This window comes from Parasteatoda tepidariorum, chromosome 1 (genome assembly GCF_043381705.1).
Source record: "Parasteatoda tepidariorum isolate YZ-2023 chromosome 1, CAS_Ptep_4.0, whole genome shotgun sequence".
NCBI classification, from domain to species: Eukaryota; Metazoa; Arthropoda; class Arachnida; order Araneae; family Theridiidae; genus Parasteatoda; species Parasteatoda tepidariorum.
In genome coordinates, this window is record NC_092204.1 from 88,466,745 (window position 1) to 88,486,361 (window position 19,617).

The 19,617-nt window shown below is 30.1% G+C and overlaps 2 protein-coding genes across 3 annotated transcripts in view; one reads left to right on the forward strand and one right to left on the reverse strand.

Moving 5' to 3' along the window:
- The window catches only part of LOC107444940 (glutamine synthetase), an 82,060-nt gene that overhangs the window by 21,996 nt on the left and 40,447 nt on the right, over window positions 1–19,617 (forward strand). The window lies entirely within an intron of this gene.
- Window positions 266–18,666, reverse strand: LOC107444938 (uncharacterized). The gene is made up of 2 exons (XM_016059215.3): window positions 16,976–18,666; window positions 266–2,877 (listed from the first exon to the last, which is right to left on the reverse strand). Exons 1-2 carry the CDS (start codon window positions 18,434–18,436, stop codon window positions 835–837), a joined length of 3,504 nt encoding a protein of 1,167 aa, XP_015914701.2. The 5' UTR covers window positions 18,437–18,666; the 3' UTR covers window positions 266–834.

Here is a 19,617-nt window from a genome sequence, read left to right on the forward strand (position 1 = left end):
GTTCTACCATCGAAAAGAAGTATACCCCGACCACTGGTTCAACCCCTATCAACGTCAACTTTCGCACTAATCCTCATAGTGCCCAGATGGGATTTGTTTGTCCTGGAGTGAACCATCGAGCGAATGAAGTAATGTAATGCTGCCATCTGTCGAGGAACTAAATAATTGTATGTTCTTCTTTATGCATGTGTGGTTGCTTAAAAAAAATTATTTTTACCAGAGAGAAAATAATTATAACTTTAACGACAACATTAATGTCAAAAGATTTAAAACAATGAAGAATCATTTATTTATTTTTTAGGTTTCCAATTTGCATTTCTGTGAGCATACTTAGCAGATTTCTTAAAGTTTTGTTTTAATTATACAATTTTAATGGAGAAATAAATACAGGTTGTCTCAGTTAAACGTTTCAGAACTCCTAAGAGGGGTAGGGTGGTAATGTATTATTAAAACGATTTTTCACTTACGGTCTTTTCTTTAAGGTGCTTCAGTGTACATCCCCGCTTCAGGAAGGCATTTCTGACCCCGCATTGCTATATGATTCCGAGTCGTCAGGATGCACCCTACCCCTCTTAGGAGTTCTGAAACGTTTAACTGAGACACCCTGTATATTGAAAGGGATTTCATATATGACATTTAAGAGGAAAAAAAATAAAATTAATTCATTCAATTTATGCAATGGTGCTTTCTTATCCGAATGTTTTTTTTCCAAACTGTTATGTTTAAGGAGATGGTCTCAAATAAATGTCAGTTGCTCTTAATAACACCATCGTAAGAGATCCACTCAAAAAAGAATTATTTTTCGATCGATTTATAATTTTCCCTTAGTCATTCTCAACTTTCTGGAAATAAATAATGTCCAAAAGGAACTGTGCTTACTTTATCATCTAAAACATAGCGTTTATGATCATAAGGTGATAAAGCTAATTTATTAATTGTTACTGACGTTAACTCATGTCTCTTGGATTGAATTGTATTCATTGTGGTATGAAGTTCTTGATTCTCAAAAAGGCATTTTTTATAATCTTCGAACTCAATCCTTTTTTCAATTGTTGCTTTCTTAATACCTTTCAGTTTCTTGGTTACCTGTTCCTTGACTTTAAAAGCATACATTTTGGATCTTAAACCTATGAATTCAATCATGATCTCTCCATTATTCTCATCTTTCATAACTCCCAAAACTTTTTTATTTTTTCGAGGAGTACCATAAATATTATCCTCAGGATAATCACTAGTATCGAAACTATCCAAATCTTCATTCATATCTGAATAGACATCTTCAGTAGTGATGTCATAAATGAAACTATCAGTATCAGTATAGAGTAATTTAATTTTCTCTTCATACTTCGTTTTCATTTTCGTATAATGAAACTTATACATAAGGATTTTTGAAATGTCCAGTACAGCCATTCCGATGCTGATAGGTTTATTAAATGTAATTTCAGTTTTTCTCATGTGGATCGCTATTAGTTGTTCAGTAAGGATGGTCCTGTCACGAAAATTGTACCGAGAAATTAATTTCTCTGCCTTCTTTTCAGAACTGCATAGCTTGATGTTTACATGTTTACGGATGTTTTCCAATGTTTTGCCGAAAACGGCATTGTTCATTAGTTTAAAAAAAGATTTTTCAAATTCATTAGCGGCATCTGTCCGGAGGTCAGTGTTCAAATCAATGTAATTCTTCAACCATGGGGACTGATTGAACTGGAGAACTCTATGAACCTTTTTTAATATTAATCCTTGTTCTAAGTAGAACTTTAAATTACGATAGTGAAGAACGTACTTTTCCTTATGGTAAAGAGTTGTGAGCAGTCTTTTATCTTTGCACCCAGGTGGAATCCTGGTTTCTGGTGCAAGAGGAAGATCAGAATGTTGGTCATGAAGATCTTTGGGGTAATCTAAGTCCACCTCAAAGATGAAACCAAGTGGACCATCATCCGAAATGGATAACACATCCGTTGGTGGTTCTACCCATTTAAAATCTTGAAGGGGTAATGGCTGAGACATGGCCCAACCGTATAAGTTGTTTGCATCTAAGTACAATAAATAATTAGATGGCTTCGATGAATCATAGGCTTCCATATACTTATTGTTCGCAGATCCATAGCGGTGAGAGCATTGTGAAATACCACCACGAATACCATTTTCTATGAAAAGAATCATATCATAGTCAGTGAGAAGCTCTATGGAAATCTTAGTTTTCTTAAGCATTGCATCCCATGATAATCCTGGTGCCGTGAAGTACCAGGCTGGATCCAAATTATAATGTCTCATGCATACATCTCTAAAATTTTCAAACACATCAGCCAGGAGCAAAGCATCCGTTTTTACATAAAGATCTGAGTATTCTCCAAGTGAAGACATCTTAAAAGTTTGCCAAACTTTTTTTGCATTTTCGTAATCTTCATTAGAAATTGGGCAGTCATTTAATTTGGAATGGAAAGCACTTGGTGGAGGTAATGTCGTTTCTTTAAATTTATTTTCATGATCAATGTAATCGTATGGATATACTCCTTTACGGAGTACTAGAGGCACTTGTGGTCGTGAGAAAAACTTCTTCATGTTGACAAATTGATTACGAGTTAGATTTCTTGCGAGCTGATCCAAACTGCTGGCCATGAAACGGGAAGAGTCGATAAAACGAAGGTAAATTTTTCCTGAAACATACTCAGAAAAGGAAATATATTTTTCGGTGTTTTCAGCAATAGCATTGATATTGTCTCCGTTTTTTCCTAGTTCCCTAATAAAAAGATGACTGTCATAGCCGGAAAAATTGTGAAAAATGACGGGGATGAAATTTGGCACTGTAATTTGCATATTGCACTTGTTGCAGCTTGCCCCACGAAATATCCGTGTTACATGGCAGTGATCTGTGACCTACAACAGAAAAAGAACTTTATTGAACGCATGTTAAAAAAAAGTTATGCAATGCTTGTTCTCATTGGTTGAGAATGATGTTACTGATAATGATGTAATAAACTTCAATACTTAAAAAAAATTTATATAATGCACAGGCGAAGAAAATGCTAACTTTGTTCTATGCTTCTGCTTGGATAAAGCTAAGGAATGGGAAGAAAGCAGAAATAATACCTAATACCACATAAACCAACATACTATAGTTGAATTCCATACCAACTGAAACTAGTAGTGAATTTTTAAAGTTTAAGCAATATCCTTGTATTTGGTACCTTTTTAAAGGAAATTTGTTGTAATTTATGAATTCAAGAGTTATTTTTTTGGAGTTATGCATGATTATAGCAGTGTTTTCCCTACAGCTGGAGAATCTCTCAATTTTTTTTTCTTTTCTCGCATTAAAAAATTAATACTGCGCAAAATTAGCTCTCTCTATTAATCGATTTCAAAATGTGCGAATCTCACGCATTTTGGACAAAGTTTCGTCTTGCGCCATTTTGAAATAAAATCAGTTTCACTTCTCTACCTTGATCTTTCATTATTTTCAACATTGGTCCCTGTTATCTAGCTTCTCCCGTATTTGTAGTTATAGAAATATACTAAATTTTAATCGATTTCTCAATTAATTTTGAAACACCCTCACCTTTTCTTCCGTTTTTATACTTCAGCGATTTTGTTTTAATTTGTGTCCAATTTGAATTAATAGATTATAACCATTTTTTTCTCTTTGTATTTCAGCGATTTGCGTTTAATTGAATTATTAGATAAGAATACTTTCCCCCCCATTCTTCTGCGATTCGGATGCATTTAGCATTTTAACCGAGTAATTTAGAACAGTTTTTATTTCCATACTACTCTGAATTAGATTTATTTTGCACTTTAACAGAATTATTAGATTAGAATTAGTTTCTTCATTTTCGTACTTCAGCAATTTGGATTTATTTTCCATTTTGACTGAATTGTTTAAAATTACGTTCCCCCCCCCCCTGGCTAATACCTTCTTGAAAGTAAACCTCCCACAATTCACAGTTAAGTCACGAGGACCTATGGAGTTGATTATTCACAATTGATCAGCTGTAAAGTGTCTGAATAAGTGTTTCATTTATATGAACACATATTACTGCTCTCTTTTTTAACACAGTCTTCAAATCAATAAGAAATTTTCAATGGGGAAGAAGCATTGAGAGCATTTAAGATGTCATTTTAACTTGAGGGGTCTCATAACCAGCATGGTCCAGATGAAAAGATGTTGCTGTCCGAATTATTTCAGGAGAGCAGTATCTCCTTTCTTTACAAAGATAAGGCTACGTGAAAGGAGAAAGATTGATTCTTCAGTAGTGAAATAGCTTAACAATATTTTTAGTCATGGATAAGAGGATAAGACAAAAAAATTGCTTGTTTTAAAAATGGTGAAAAGTTGCATTTTTTCCCCATGCAATTTAAAGCAGAAATAGTTTTTTTCCCCTAAAATTTAGAAAAAGTAGTTTCCAGTTTGAAGAGATAGAAAATAACACTTCAGGGCCAAAATGACTGTCTGCGTACGGTTTCGGGAGTGTCCGCTTTGCAGAGAATATAAATAATGGTTCATTCATCGAAGATTCCTGGGGAATTAAAAACATGCCCGTATTGAGAGGCGTCCGTTTTGCAGGAATGTCCACAACAGGAGGTTTGGTTTCACTGTAGTTTAATTTATATTGTAAAATAAATTGTTCCCGAGTGCAATTATGCAGTGCTTACCGTCAAAAAAACTTTTTTTTCATGCTGTCCCTTCTGTTACAATTATTCTATTATATGCTGCCCCCTCTGTTACAATTATTCTATTAAGTTTATTTTATTCATTACACAAAAAAACTTTTTAACTTAATATTTGGTTTTTACAATAAAATCTATTAGTACAATTATGTTATGTTATATTTTTGAGAAAACATTTTTTTTTTAATTTTTAAGTTTCTCATATAACAGAGGGGATGTAACAGAGAGGACAAAACTTATGTCCGCTCAGTTGCATTAAATTGATAGGTTGACCATTAGAACGAAACTCTAGGAATGAAAACAAGTGCTAATGCATCTTGATTCAACTAGTTTAAACCAGTTCCTCCAGTATTAGAGCACACCTTTTATACAAAGCTCTGTCATTTTTATTTAATAGTGTGTTTAGTGAGAATAGCAGCAGCAGAAAGAATGAGGAATATAGAACTAGAATGTTAAAAAAAAAAGAAGAAGATATTTGTAAGAAGAAAGATAAGGAATATAAAACGAAAATTTATGATAACAGAAGTATTTTGAGGGGAAAAAAAAAAGAAAGACAAATCAAAAAGAAAAAGGTACTGATATAAGCAGTAGAAATACAGGAACGATATATTCCTCTTTATAATATTCTTTAGGCATTGGGGAAAGCTATTAAGAAAGCAAACCGTGCATTCTCAATTAAAATGTTGTACTGTTCTATGCATACTCTGTAACCTTACTACCAAAACAAAAGAAATAGCCCAGTAACAAAGTTTCTGATGAAACAACAAAAAAACTTGTAATAAATTTCAACTCATCTGATAAACTTAGTTACCAGACTTCTGGTAGAGCTGAGTGCATGATTTTCAAAGAAAATGGACAGAAAGTCCACAAAGTTAAATGTGCACCTTGATGGAAGCATATCAAGTATCAAGGCAGATGCATCCAAACATAAAAATTGGTAATTCTAAGTTTTCCTGTACTACGACCTATCCATATTTTATGCGTAGGTAAAACACCATTGTGTATGTGCTATTGACGAAAATGTGAATTCTCTATTAAAATCACAGTTGCTTGCCTAATAATTACATAGAATTACTAAATATAGCGACTTGCAACAATCGCTCAATTGACTTCTCATTTTATAACTGTCATTAAACAGTCGACCCAAATTTGAGTTTACAGCTACCAATGTTCAACTCCGTAGCCTTGTAATTTTGAACCCAATCCAAAAGACAAGGGATCTCCTCGATCAGTACCCTCAGAGGTATTGAATTATTTAGGGAACTTGGTGGACTTTGGAACCTGGCATATTTAATGTACACAAACCACCATTTAAAACACTGAGATGCTTTTGATGTTGCGCTATAAAATTTTGCAAGTGTAAAAAATTCTAGGGAAAAATTGGGTAGTTAGTTTTGTTGCCCAAATAACTGAAATTGAGAAAGAAACAAACAATGCTCTTGTTTTAAACAGGGTCTGGTAAAATAAAAACTTTCAAATATAACTACTAAGATGTATCACGGATTTCAAGTATAGCAGTGCTGCCAACTCCAACTTTAAACAACCGAAGAGTCACTTTTAGCAGTGATATTTCCCTTTTTTTCAAAGACCTCCCCTCTGATTCATAAGATGTCCTCTCCGTTACGATACATTATTTGGACTTAAAAAAAGGGGGCTTGGAGTTTTAAAAGTCTTATGACAATTTTAAAAAAAATTACAGATAATGTTTAGGATGGTCCAAATCACAGATTTGGACTTAAAAAAAGGGGGGTAGGAGTTTTAAAAGTCGTATGACAATTTTAAAAAAAAATTACAGATAATGTTTAGGATGGTTCAAATCACAGAATTTAACATAAATAACAGTGCACGTGCATGTCAAAAATGTCCCCTCTGTTACAAGTACCTTTAATTAAATTTCAACAATTTCAACTTATGCTAATTAATTAAACATTGCACCTTAAAGTAGCATATTTTAGTAAAATTTTTGTTTTCAGAAATATTTAATATATTTTTTAGAATAAAATACTTTTGTGGTTTCCCCTCTGTTACACTTGGAATTCAACTATAGTTCTGGTTCTATAATGAAGAAGCTTTATCAGTTTTTAATAAAATAGAATAAAAAGAAATTATAGGTAACTATAGAAATTGAACTGAAATTATAGCATGTTGGTCTTTGAACTATTATATATGCTTTTCCACGTTCTTTAGTATTTATTTAATTAGTGCGATGATTAAAATTTATACTATAATATACAGTGGCATGCCAGCCGAGGGGGGGGGGGTAGAGGGGGACGTCACCCCCTCTGAAATTTTAGTTAGGGGGCAAACAATATGTTTCGCCCCTCCTGAAATTTAAACAGTCGAGAAAATAAAATCAAGAAAAATTACGATTAAAAATAGTAAAAAAGTAAAGTTTGATGGGAAAAAAAAACTTTTTCATTGAACTTCGAAGTTATTTTCCTCTGAAATTAAAGTAAGAGGTTATAATAAATATAAAGGTAAGGCTCTTTTTTTTCAACTTTGAAGCTATTTTTCAAAAAGAGAACTTTATTTTCCTGTGATATTTAATAAAAAGGCGAATAATGCTTTTCGTCCCTTCCGAAATTCAGGCATTCACAAAAATGAAGTCAATTTAAATTAGTAAACCTAGAGAAAGAACTCCCTTTTTCTCAACTTTTAAGCGATTTTCTAAGTAAAAAACTTTTTTTCTGAAATTTAATTGAAGGGTGAACAATGTGCTTCGTCCCTTCTGAAATTTAGCCATTCGTGAAAATAATGCCTAGTTAAATTGATAACTTTAGAAAAAAAAAGAACTTTTTTTTTTCTACTTTAAAGCTATTTTTGAAATTAAAACCTTTATTTTACTGTGAATTTAAATTGAGGGGGCGAATAATGTACTTCGCCCCTTCATTAATTAGCCATTCTTGAAAATAAAGTTAAGTTGGTAATTTTTTTAAAAAAAGGAACTCTTTTTCAAATTTAAATTATTTTTTTTAAAAATAACATTATTTTCTTCTGAAATTTAATTGAGGGAGCGAATAGTTTGATTAGTCCCTTTCGAAATTTAGACATTCGTGAGAATGAAGTCAAATTAAATTGGTAAATTTTTTAAAAGGTCTATTTTTTTCTACTTTAAAGCTATTTTCATAACCAAATATTTTATTTTCTTCTGATATTTAATTGAATTGCGGCGAATAATATGCTTCGCCCCTTCTGAAATTTAGCAATTCGTGAAAATAATGTCAAGTTAAATTGATAACTTTAGAAAAAAGAGTCGTTTTTTTCTACTTTAAAGTTGTTTTCGAAATCAAAAACTTAATTTTACTGCGAATTTAAAATGAGGGGGCGAATAATGTGCGTCGCCCCTTCTGAAATTTAGCCATTCTTGGAAATGAAGTTAAATTAAATTGGTAATTTCAGAAAGAAAAAAAGAATTTTTTTCAACTTTAAAGTTTTTTTTCCTTAAAAAAAAAAATTATTATTATTTTCTTTTGAAATTCAGTTGAGAGGGCGAATAGTGTGCTTAGTCCCTTCTGAAATTTAAACATTCATGAGAATGAAGCCACGTTAAATTGGTAACTTTAGAAAAAAAAAACACTATTTTTTTCTACTTTAAAACTATTTTCAAAATTAAAAACTTTATTTTACTGTGAATTTAAACTGAAGGAGCGAAAAATGTGCTTCGCCCATTCTGAAATTTAGCCATTCGTGAATATAAAGTTAAGTTAAATTGGTAATTTTAGAAAAAATGTAGAGAACTTTTTTTCAACTTTAAAGTTTTTTAAATTTATTTTCTTCTGAAATATAATTGAGGGGGTGAATAGTATGCTTAGCCCCTTCTGAAATTTAGACATTCGCAAGAATGAAGCCAAGTTAAATTGGCAACTTTTGAAAAAATGTGCTATTTTTTTCTACTTTAAAGCAATTTTCGAAATCAAAAATCTTATTTTCCTCGGAAATTTTATTGAAGGGTGAATAATGTCCTTTGCCGTTTCTGAAATTTAGACATTCGTGAAAATAAAATTAAGTTAAATTGGTAATTTTAGAAAAAAAAAAAACTGTTTTTTTTTTTTTTTTCAAATAGAAAATTTCGTTTTCGTAAGACAAAGACATTTTTTTTCACACATGATAAACTTTCTATATACGTAATTAAACGAAATAAAAAAAATACAATTTTAAAAACAAATTCATCTCAAAAAACGCATTGCGAAAAAAATATATCAAACGTTTAGAGAACTAAAATAATTTCATTTCTTTTACCCTTCCCTGGAAAGAGTAATAAAAGGTATCCTTCACTGATAAAAATTGGTTTCAAAGAATCCCTCGATACTCAACAATTTCCTTTCCACCCACCTCCGCACATAATTCTGGTGGCCCACAAAGACAGTTATTTGACTCCTCGAAAACAGCTACCACTATGGGAAAAAATAATTTTGCTTCTTTTTCATTTTTATGACCCTTTGTACTCTTTTTAAAATGTCAGATATCCCCAGAACCTTATCTTATTTGGATATCTCATCATAAATTGTCTCAAACCTTCAATTATAGATTTTGTGAGAAAACTGATGTTTTTAAGGGATATAAACTGGGAAAGACTCTTGCTGATATTTTCTGTGGTCATTTTCTGATGAGACTTTTCTAAGAATAACATTAAAAAACGCTCTCTGTTGAATTTTCTTTTTTAGCTGGTTTAATTACATCATTTAAGTTATCAATTTTAAATTAAAGAATATTTTTTTATTTTGCTTAATTGTTTACATTATTTGACTTTTTTTTCTTCTTTTTTCTTTTCTACATCAGTTTGATAAATTATTTGCAACAGTTCTTTTTAACATAAATCGTGTCATCCATTAATAATTCTTAATGAAGCTTCTCGTTGAATAACAATAAACGATTTCGAAGGAGGTAAGGTTTTCATTTCATTAAATTATTTAATGCTTTAATGTGCTTTTAGAATTGTTTTATATAGTTGTTCGTATAATAAATGCTTTTATTATGCTCGTATATCAAATTCATTTAAATAGAACATTAGGTCATGATTTCACCGTTTATTGTTTGTGTATGGATTTTGTTATTAGTTTATATTACGAATTTATTTATCTTTTAAATTGTAAAATAATTTTTTGAATTTTTTTTTGCTTTTAAACAAGATTTTGATTAAAAAATGAAATTCAACCTTTAATTTTTTTTAAAAAATCCAGTCAATAAAAAAAATAATAAATAAAGTACGTTGAAATAAAAAAAAACTTGATTTTGTATTTTCAATCATTCTTTCGACTTATAGGCGGTACATTTTAATAACAGTTCTTTAAGATCATCATTGTCTTTATTTTATTGAAATTAATTTCAAATCTTTTGCTTTTATTACACAAAAAGTGATGCCTATTGTAGTTTAATATACTTAAAGTAAATAAATAAAAGAGACCGAAAAACTGTTAATTCTAAAAACAAGAAAATAACACGATGGAGAATGCATTATATCAGCTCCAAAAGGTGTTTTTTTTTTTTTACCTTTTTCTATTTTTTTAAATTGACCATTTTATTTTAATCTTATATGATAACCATTATATATGATTATATATATTATATGATTACGTAGAGCAGAGCTCAAACACCAAATTTCTTACATAATTTCTCTCTCTCATGTCAAATAAACCATTTGAAAAAACTTTTATGCATCAACAATAATTTGTCTAACAAATGATAATTTTCATCTTAATACAAAAAAGTAACTACCATTTACATTTTTAACAATAAATATATATCAAAAAATTATTCTTAAAAAAAGCTTCATTAAAAATTTCCATAATATTTTATTATTCTCCGTAATAAAAAATTTAATTATACAAAACACATATTTTATTCAATTTGTTTCCGTAACATTGGAGGGGAAAAAATTTAAACATAATTTTTGTAGTTTTTTTAAATCATAATTTTATTGGATGGTCAAATGACGTTAATTAACTTGTGCTAATTAACTTTGAAGAAGATTTTTTCATGAATAATTTTTCTGAATTTAAAGTATTAATTTTTAAAGGTTTTAATGCCAAAATTATAAATACTGTTGATAGAGGGTAAGAAATTAATTCGATCAACACTATTGTGACTTATTATTTCTTAAAATGTGAAAATTTCTCCTACTCAATTTAATATATACTATATATATATATATTTTTTTTTTTACGATTGCAATTACGATTTAAATCCAGATAAATTAAACTGGAACAAGATGAGAAAAACACTACACAAAAAACTGCTTAAATTTAGTTCATTTTTCCACATTTTTTAAAAAAAATTTCTCCTTAAAAATTCGAAGCAAATAAATTTCATTGTCAAGACAAGTCATTAAAAAGAGTTTTTTTATTTAGGAAAAAAGTTGTAAGACGATTTTCTTTGGTATAATATTTGCTTTTGAATTTTTAAAAAAAAAGAAAAAAAAGGTTTGTGTCATGATTGTTTAGTCATATATAATTGCATGACGTCGTGAATCTAATCAGATAAGAATACTCTAATCAGATACATGTCATTCTGATCAATAGGCGAAATATTCAAAAATGGTTCCTTCTCAAAATATAGCCATATTTTTACACACGGGAGTAACGCAACTTTATTTTAACCTCGATGTTAAAGATATAACTGCCGATTACTTTTTAAAAGGAGAGCATGTGTGATACAGAAAACCCTAAAATTTCATCTAATTTCTATAGCACGTGCAAATACACACATCGATTTGAAACCTAGAAGTGATTTCCTTTCATAACAATATATTAAACATGTATTAAACAATATATTAAACATGTTCAAGAAGTTTTGTAAAATTGAAACTTCATGACTTGCACTATAACTACCTTGTTGCCTAGTGATACTTTATTAAAGACTTTTTTTAAGTTTACTTTATTTATTTAATTTTAAGTTAGAAGCTTCCATTGCAAGTGATATATGCGCCAGTTTTATAAACTTTAAAATCAATATAACAATACAGATATTTACTAAAATTGTCTGAAAAATTTCGTTAAAAAATAATAATAAGTAATAACTTTATGAATTAAATCAACTCCAAATATTATTATTCTTTTTTAATTTTGCTATATCATTTTATATCCTATGAGTCATATGGTAACCATATTATATATAGACAGAGATATACTTTCAACAATGTCTTAATTTTATATTAAATCCATTTTTTGATGTTTTAAGACCTTCAAAATACAATTTTCAGTGTGTGACCTGTTAATTTCATCATACCTGGCTTTCTGTATACCGGATAATAATAATAGTATCTGAATCAAAATACTTTAGTTTTATTTGATGGCCTATATCCTTAATAGCTTCTTTTTAATTTTTTCTTTGATAGACAATATCAATAGAACTCTTTTGGCGGTAAGATTGTTGTTTTTGTGTTTGTTGTTTTAATCATCAATTAACATAAATAACATATATCGCATGTTGTTTTTATCTTCAGTTTTCAAATTCATCATATCCAGTTTTAAAAGTTATCTAACTAATTTGTTTCTCATTTAGTTTACGTAAAATGATAAAACTTTAATATTTAGTCCAATTAAAAATTAATTTCAGTAAATTTTTTAGAATTTTAAAATTTATGAACAAAAAACAAGTTATTTCTTAAAAAATAATTTCGGAAAGTTAAAAATATGCAAAAATGAATATAGAAGTATGCATCAAAGAAAAAAATTCGATAATTTCTTTTAAGATTTCGATTGAAAGAGAAAAAAGAAGTCCCTGGGCAAAGTAAAATTCGGGAGCTATCATCGATTTTATAGTTATAGGTGTAAATTCTCTTCTAATAATTAGTTTTCTGAATCGCTCAAAATGAAAATCCTCGCCTTAAGTTCCAATTGTTCATGCGATTTCCTGCCAATTTTGAGAAATCTTAACTAAAATTATTAATTGTAACAATAGCTCATTTCGAAGAAGCAAACAAAAATTACTAGTTGACATTGACACCCAATTTTTTTAAAAAAAAGTTTAAAACAATGTTCAATTTTATAAAGAATTATTAAAATAATTGAATATTCATTTAATAGTAATTTATATTTAGTTTTTCTTTTGCATCACATTTTTTTTACTAAAAGTGATAAAAACAAAGATAAAAGAAAGCTATTGTTTTTTCACATTCTAATTGTCCAGGTAAATGTGAAAATTTACGGAACATGTACAAAAGCGGCTAAACCGCGCCAAACACAAATTATTATTTCGTTCTAACATAAACGTAAGTTCGTTATTAGAGAGGTTTAGCTCTTTCGCGTAATATCTCGCAACGCTTACGCACTTTTAATTTGTGATTCTGTGCAGTGCAGGTACTTCAAATAATCTGGATTCACTTTATTTATGTACGTGAACGAGCAAGAGGCTAAAGCTTTCTATTTTATAGCAAAATCGAACTATGTATTGAGCGCAAATAAATAAATAAACAAAGCGAACACTGTTAGATCAAACAATCGGATTTTCGCAAGACTCAATTTGAATGGTTCGATAGCTTAACTTTAAGTATGCGAAATAATTAGAGTAGTGTAAAAGCAGACGATATGAAGAGTCAAGAAATTTCCCCCACAAAAACTTACTTGCTTTGAATAAAAAAAATTTTTTCAACTTATAGATTCTTGACCCTTAAAATAATGGGGATAGCTGCAATCTGGAGAAAAAAAAATGGTCCCAACAATGTAGTCAGAACCTTCTCATGTTTGCAATTTTCAGTTATACACAGGGCTGACGATTCTAAGGTTGCTCAGTAATGATCAGTAATCTCTTAATTTATTCATTTTCTTGTGCGTCAGACATAGTTTAATGCATTTTTTGTCAGTATACCTGGCCTAGTAATTACGATTTTTGTCTGACTTTATTACTATCTACATTTAGTCATGTAATATTGAAATGCATTTTCCTCACATTTTAATTTTCAAACTTCGTAGTTTACTTTGATTTTTTGTTTGTTATTTCAAGAAATATCATTTTCTTCGGATTTTCATTTTCTCTATAATAATTTTTACTCCTTGGTCCTTGTTATTTTTCAAACATTTTTAAGCTAAATGGGACTTTTTGTTTATTTTTGTGATTAACATTGTAACCCGTAACTCTGAATTCTAATTAATAAAATACTAAGTCTTCATGAAAACTATGTAATAATTTTTAAAAGTACAAAAAATTTTTCAGATTTATTTCTTGTTTAATTGTAAATATTTTTTTAAAATTTCATTTTCATCGGATTTTAGCTTTTACGTTGTTTATGTTAATGATATTTTTGTAAATTGTTTTCTCTAAATTTTGTTAGAATAATTTAAAGTCATTAAATATATTTCATTAAATTTATACTTGAAGTTTTTTAAGTATTTTAAAAGTATATAACATAATTTCCCAATATCATTAGGTTTTTCAAAAAAAAATTTTTAAATTTTCATTAGTCTTTTTCGCTATCCAGCTACCCAATTTTGTTTTGAATAGCTATAATTCGAAAAATAACATTACATTGCTAAGTTAAAAAAAATAATAATAACCATGTAACCTTTAATACACAATAAAAGTTTGGTTGTAATTTTAGAATTAACGATGTGTTTAAATTATACTTCTGTAAATAAGAAACATATTTAAATATGGCACGCTGGACGATATACAGTGGTGGCCAAAAGTGTGGACACTTTTTGAAAGTTTCATGTTTTTCAACTTTGTGTGCTTGTAGAATATATTAATTTTCACTTAAATACAAACGTTTATATATCAAATTGAAGGTAATTTAATGTAGAATTTAATAATAAATACAGTATTACAATATCTGTATTACAAAAAAAGTTAGGCAATTAATAGTAAGATCTATCCTAGATTTGCATTTTTTTAAAGTGATACTTACACAATCAATACTTAGTAGGATAACCCTTAATTTTTAAGACAGCTTCACAGCGTCTTTTCATCGAGTGAACGAGTGTTTGGAGTTCATCTTTCGTAATCACATGGTGCCAAGAATCAATTATAGCTTCAATAAGTTGTCTTTTATAGGATGAACGTTTTTATCGTACAAGAATTTTCAAACGTCGCCACAAATTTTCAATTGGATTGAGATCAGGGCTGTTTCCTGGCCATGGTAATATATCTATACCTTTATTTTGAAAGCATCCTTTGCATACTTTTGCTGTGTGGCATGGAGCTGAATCCCGCTGAAAAATAAATGGATAAATGGTGCGTTGTTGGAGAAGAGATCCCTGATGGAAGGTATCAATTTTGGTTACAGGGCAGCTTCGATGTATTTTTTCGTTCACTCGATGAAAAGACGCTGTGAAGCTGTCTTAAAAATTAAAGGTTATCCTACTAAGTATTGATTGTGTAAGTATCACTTTAAAAAAATGCAAATCTAAGATAGATCTTACTATTAATTGCATAACTTTTTTGTAATACAGATATTGTAATACTGTATTATTATTAAATTCTACATTAAATTACCTTCAATTTGATATATAAAAGTTTGTATTTAAGTGAAAATTAATATATTCTACAAGCGCACAAAGTTGAAAAACATGAAACTTTCAAAAAGTGTCCCCACCACTGTATATGTCACGGCGAAAGACCGAAATCGGTGGTTGTTGACTTTCACCGGTGAATGTCGACAAACACCAAATACGTCGGTGAAAGATCGATTATTTCATTACATTCGGACCCTCACCGGTGTATGTCGACAATCACAGATATGCTTTGGTGAATGTCCGAAATATTTATTACATTCGATTTGATATGAATTTATTCGTGGATATAATTACATTTACTTGATATTTTAACCCTACACTGATTTTTTTTAAGGTTAAGTGCCACTGCCCGGTATACCCTACACTGAGGGTTTTTTAAGGTTAAGTGCCACTGTCTGGTATACATTTTCCCATTATACCCTACACTGATGTTTTTTAAAGGTTTAGTGCCACTGCCCGGTATGCATTTCCCCGGTATACCCTACACTGATGTTTTTTTAAGGTTAAGTGCCACTGCCTGGTATACATTTGCCCATTATACCCTACACTGATGTTTTTTAAAGGTTTAGGGCCACTGCCCGGTATACATTTCCCCGGTATACCCTACACTGATGTTTTTTTTAAGGTCAAGTGCCATTGCCCGGTATATATTTGCCCGATACTCCAAGCACTGATGTTTCTTCTAATCTATCGTCAGTAAATAATAAAATATAGAATAAATATATCAAATAATTGTAATAATATTAACGAATAAATTAATATAAAATTGGATATAACAAATATTTCGGAACTATGTGATTGTTGACATTCACCGGTGAGAGTCAGAAATAAGGGTGTTTAGCAAACATTTCGGACATACACCAAGCGACTACGTGAATGTTGACATTCACCGGTGAATGTCGACATTCTCCAGATTTCGGTGTTTCACCGTAACATATATTTTAATTTTTGTACAATATGTATGTGTTTTTCCTTTTATGTAAACGTAATTTTTACTTTAGAATAAACCAGAGAAATCAGATAGCTTTCTAAAATTAAAAGTCATTTTAAAATGAAAATTAATTCCTTCATTTGTTTTAATTTTTTTCATTCCTTGTCCTTTATCATGAAAATTTAATAAATATTTCACCTTGGAATAAAGCAGAAAAATCAGAAGACTTGTTATAAAATAAAATTCAATTTGAGAAATCAACCTCTTTTACGTCCTTTCTTTGTTTCATTTTTTTATACCTTGTGCTTTATCATTAAAATTAAATTGATATCATAAATTTAATTCTTATTTTTTGTATATTGAAAATTTACATTCGAGATTAAATTTAAATCTAAATGCAAATCACAAATTATTCTTGATTCAATATGTTTTAGTGGAGCAAAAAAACATTTCATGTCATTATGATTAGAATGCATCTATAAAATGTGTTGCTCAACATTAACAAATTTAAAAGAGTAAAATTACAAAAGTAATTAAATTTTAATTCACTTTTTTTTTAAATTTGTTTTCGATTAATAAATCATTTTTGTTAACTAATTTGTTGGTGAGAACATAATAGTTAAATCATAGTCATAAACAACGGAAATAATTTAAATAATTACAATAAGTTAATTACAATATAAATAATACAACTAATTTTTAAATATTAGATCGGCCAAAGTTTATGACTTTGCATTGGCTCGCCCCCCCCCCAGTCAAAAAAAAGTTGGCACGCCACTGATAACATATATACCATACAATAAAAAATTTTACTACGGTTTAACTCTTATGCGAGCATAATAATGCACTTCAGAATTCCAGGAATGGGATTAACATGAAGGCAAAATATTAATTTAAAAATTTTTTTTAAATAATAAATACAGTAACATACCTTGCGATTTTTCACAGAAAATTCACTATCACACACATAACAATGAGTTGCTGACTCATACTGATGTGTTTGTTTTTTAGTTAATGATTTCATTGGCCGCGGTTTATTATATTTTTCATAGATGATAAGTGCTTCCTCCCGCATTTTCTCCATAAATATTTTCGCTGCATCTCTTCCACGATAAACATAAGGTGGTTTATTAAGTCCATCAATGCCACAAACAAAATAACAAAAACTGATGGGTTCATGTTTCTGATATTTTTCAGTAAACGACGCACCTGGAGACGGCCCACAAGAGTCTATGGGTTTCAGTAAGCTCTCCAAATCCGCATATATTACAAAGGGAACTCGCTGAGTATGCTTTACGTTTTTAAACTTAAGCCATTTATCTGTCGGCATTTTCACTCGCACAGCTTCGCGCTGATTGCAGCTCACTTCATGCCTCGTAAGTATATCATTTGTCGTAAAAAACTGCAAACACCTTCGGCAAATATACTTTCTTCCATTATGTCGAGAATACTGAGGAGATAACAGCCGTGAGAGGTGTTTTATCCAGCAGAAATGAAAATCGGTTTCAGTTATCAAATATAAAAGATCAACATGCTGAGGTTTTTTTTGTTCTGTGAGAATTAGAGGAAACACTTCATTTTTTTCATCCAGTCCATACACATTAATTGAGATGTCATTTAACTTTTCGAACTCTTTCACATCTTGCAGTTTAACGGGGAAGGGAATGTTCGAAAAATTCAGTGTGTTTGCAAACGGTCTGTAGTGAGAAATTCTATTTGGATTCGCTTGCGGGGGATGTAGAGCAGAAAGAATTGCCCACTTGAAGCATTCATTATCATCATTTTTAACATTAACAACTGCCACTTTATTATTAATAACAGGTGGAAGCGAGATGAATCCCGAAGCCCGTAAAGGATTATATTTATTGAAGCGGATTTCAAATGCAATGATTTCATCCAATGACCAACCTGAATCCCTTGTTTTAAAGTCTTCTGCTTCGGTCAACAGTTTGCTCATAATACTTGAATAAAACTCTTCTAAATCAGTTGATAGTAGAATCAGAGTGTTTTTAGTTTCAAAATTCTTTTCCTCGCGCACTATTTTATCATTTGTAACTTTCTTGTAAAGACCCGTTAATCTACAATTCACTTTCAAATCTTGGATTTGCATCTTCTTTGTCACCTCAGCATTGAATGTTTGTTGATTGGATAAAAGAAATTCTTCTATATCCAAAAAGTTTACGTTTGTTAAGTAGATTGTTTTCACATAGCCATTTAAAGCCGATTTAAAGTAGGTCGAAGGCGAATCAGAAGCAGTACTTGTTGATGGTCGACTCAACAGCTCTGAAGAATCTTGATTGGCTCCATTCTTCTTATATCTTTTAGGCGATAATGAAATACTTGAAGTTGATTTCCGCTGGCGAGTTCCGTATTTTTTTGTTGGCTTCATCATTTAAAGCTTTTTCTTTCTTTTTGCGCAACCAGATTGATAAATAGGTTTCATCAATCCAAAATTATCACGAAAATCAAAATTTTAATATTGTAGAAGCATGTAAACCAGTTTAAAAAACATCACTATTGAGTATAGTTAAGTGCTCTGCATTTTCATCATCAAATATTGTCATTTGTCAGCAGTCTACAGCGTTACATATATGTTAAGAATAAGCTTATAGCTCTTATTGACACTAATCATTTATAAGAGACTGGGTCTCTATCTTTTAAGGAATTGGTAACTAATTTTAAACCATAGTTTCTACTACAGAATGGCAACAAGGAAATGATAACGTCGGATCAATGGGCTTTTCGCATTGTGATTGGCTGTTGACTATCACTCATGGTTGCAAGAATTTGGGAAGTTATCGCGTTTATTGTGAATTAAAATAAAAATTTCAATAATTTTGTGCACGCCTGTCTGTGTTCTCGCGTAATCTCGTACTTGGTGTGATGAAACAATTGGTTCATTGATGGATTGTGTTTACATTTATTTCGTAAACAGCCACTGGAAAAGAGGAGATTTGTGTTTAAAAAAGAAATTAGGCGAAAATGTTTTCGAATTTTTAGATATTTATAAATGTAACAATAAAAATGAATGTTTTCTTTGCNCTTCCTCGAACAATAGCTTTTGTTTAAACAACGCCAATTGCTTTGGCGAAAAAGTTTGGTCACACAATCAATATAGGGTTATAAGAGGATTGATGGATAAAAGCTAGCGTCAAGCTCACTCCGCCCAGTTACCAATTCCTAAATTGACCAAATATCATAAGAGACTTCGCGATTATGTATTCTTGTTGCATTCATTTAAGCCGTTCGTGTAAGAATTGCATCAAGTAAAATTTAGCTTCGAATTTGATTAGTGAAATGTTTACATGAGTTTGGTTGTATAAAGAAAATCAGTATTTAAAAGAAACTGTAATATTGAGAACTTTTAACTAATTTTGAGGCCCATGCCTATTGGGCTCAAATTTTAAGCGATAATCAGGTCCTGATTGCCCGTATACCACGGCGCCATATGCCAGACTTGAAAGTTTTTAATCCATTTAAAAATCAGAAGAGAAACTGACGTACTTTCATCTCCTATGACTCTCCCCATGCTAATGGTGAAAGCATGCAGAGTGTTGCCATAGGTAAAGAGTT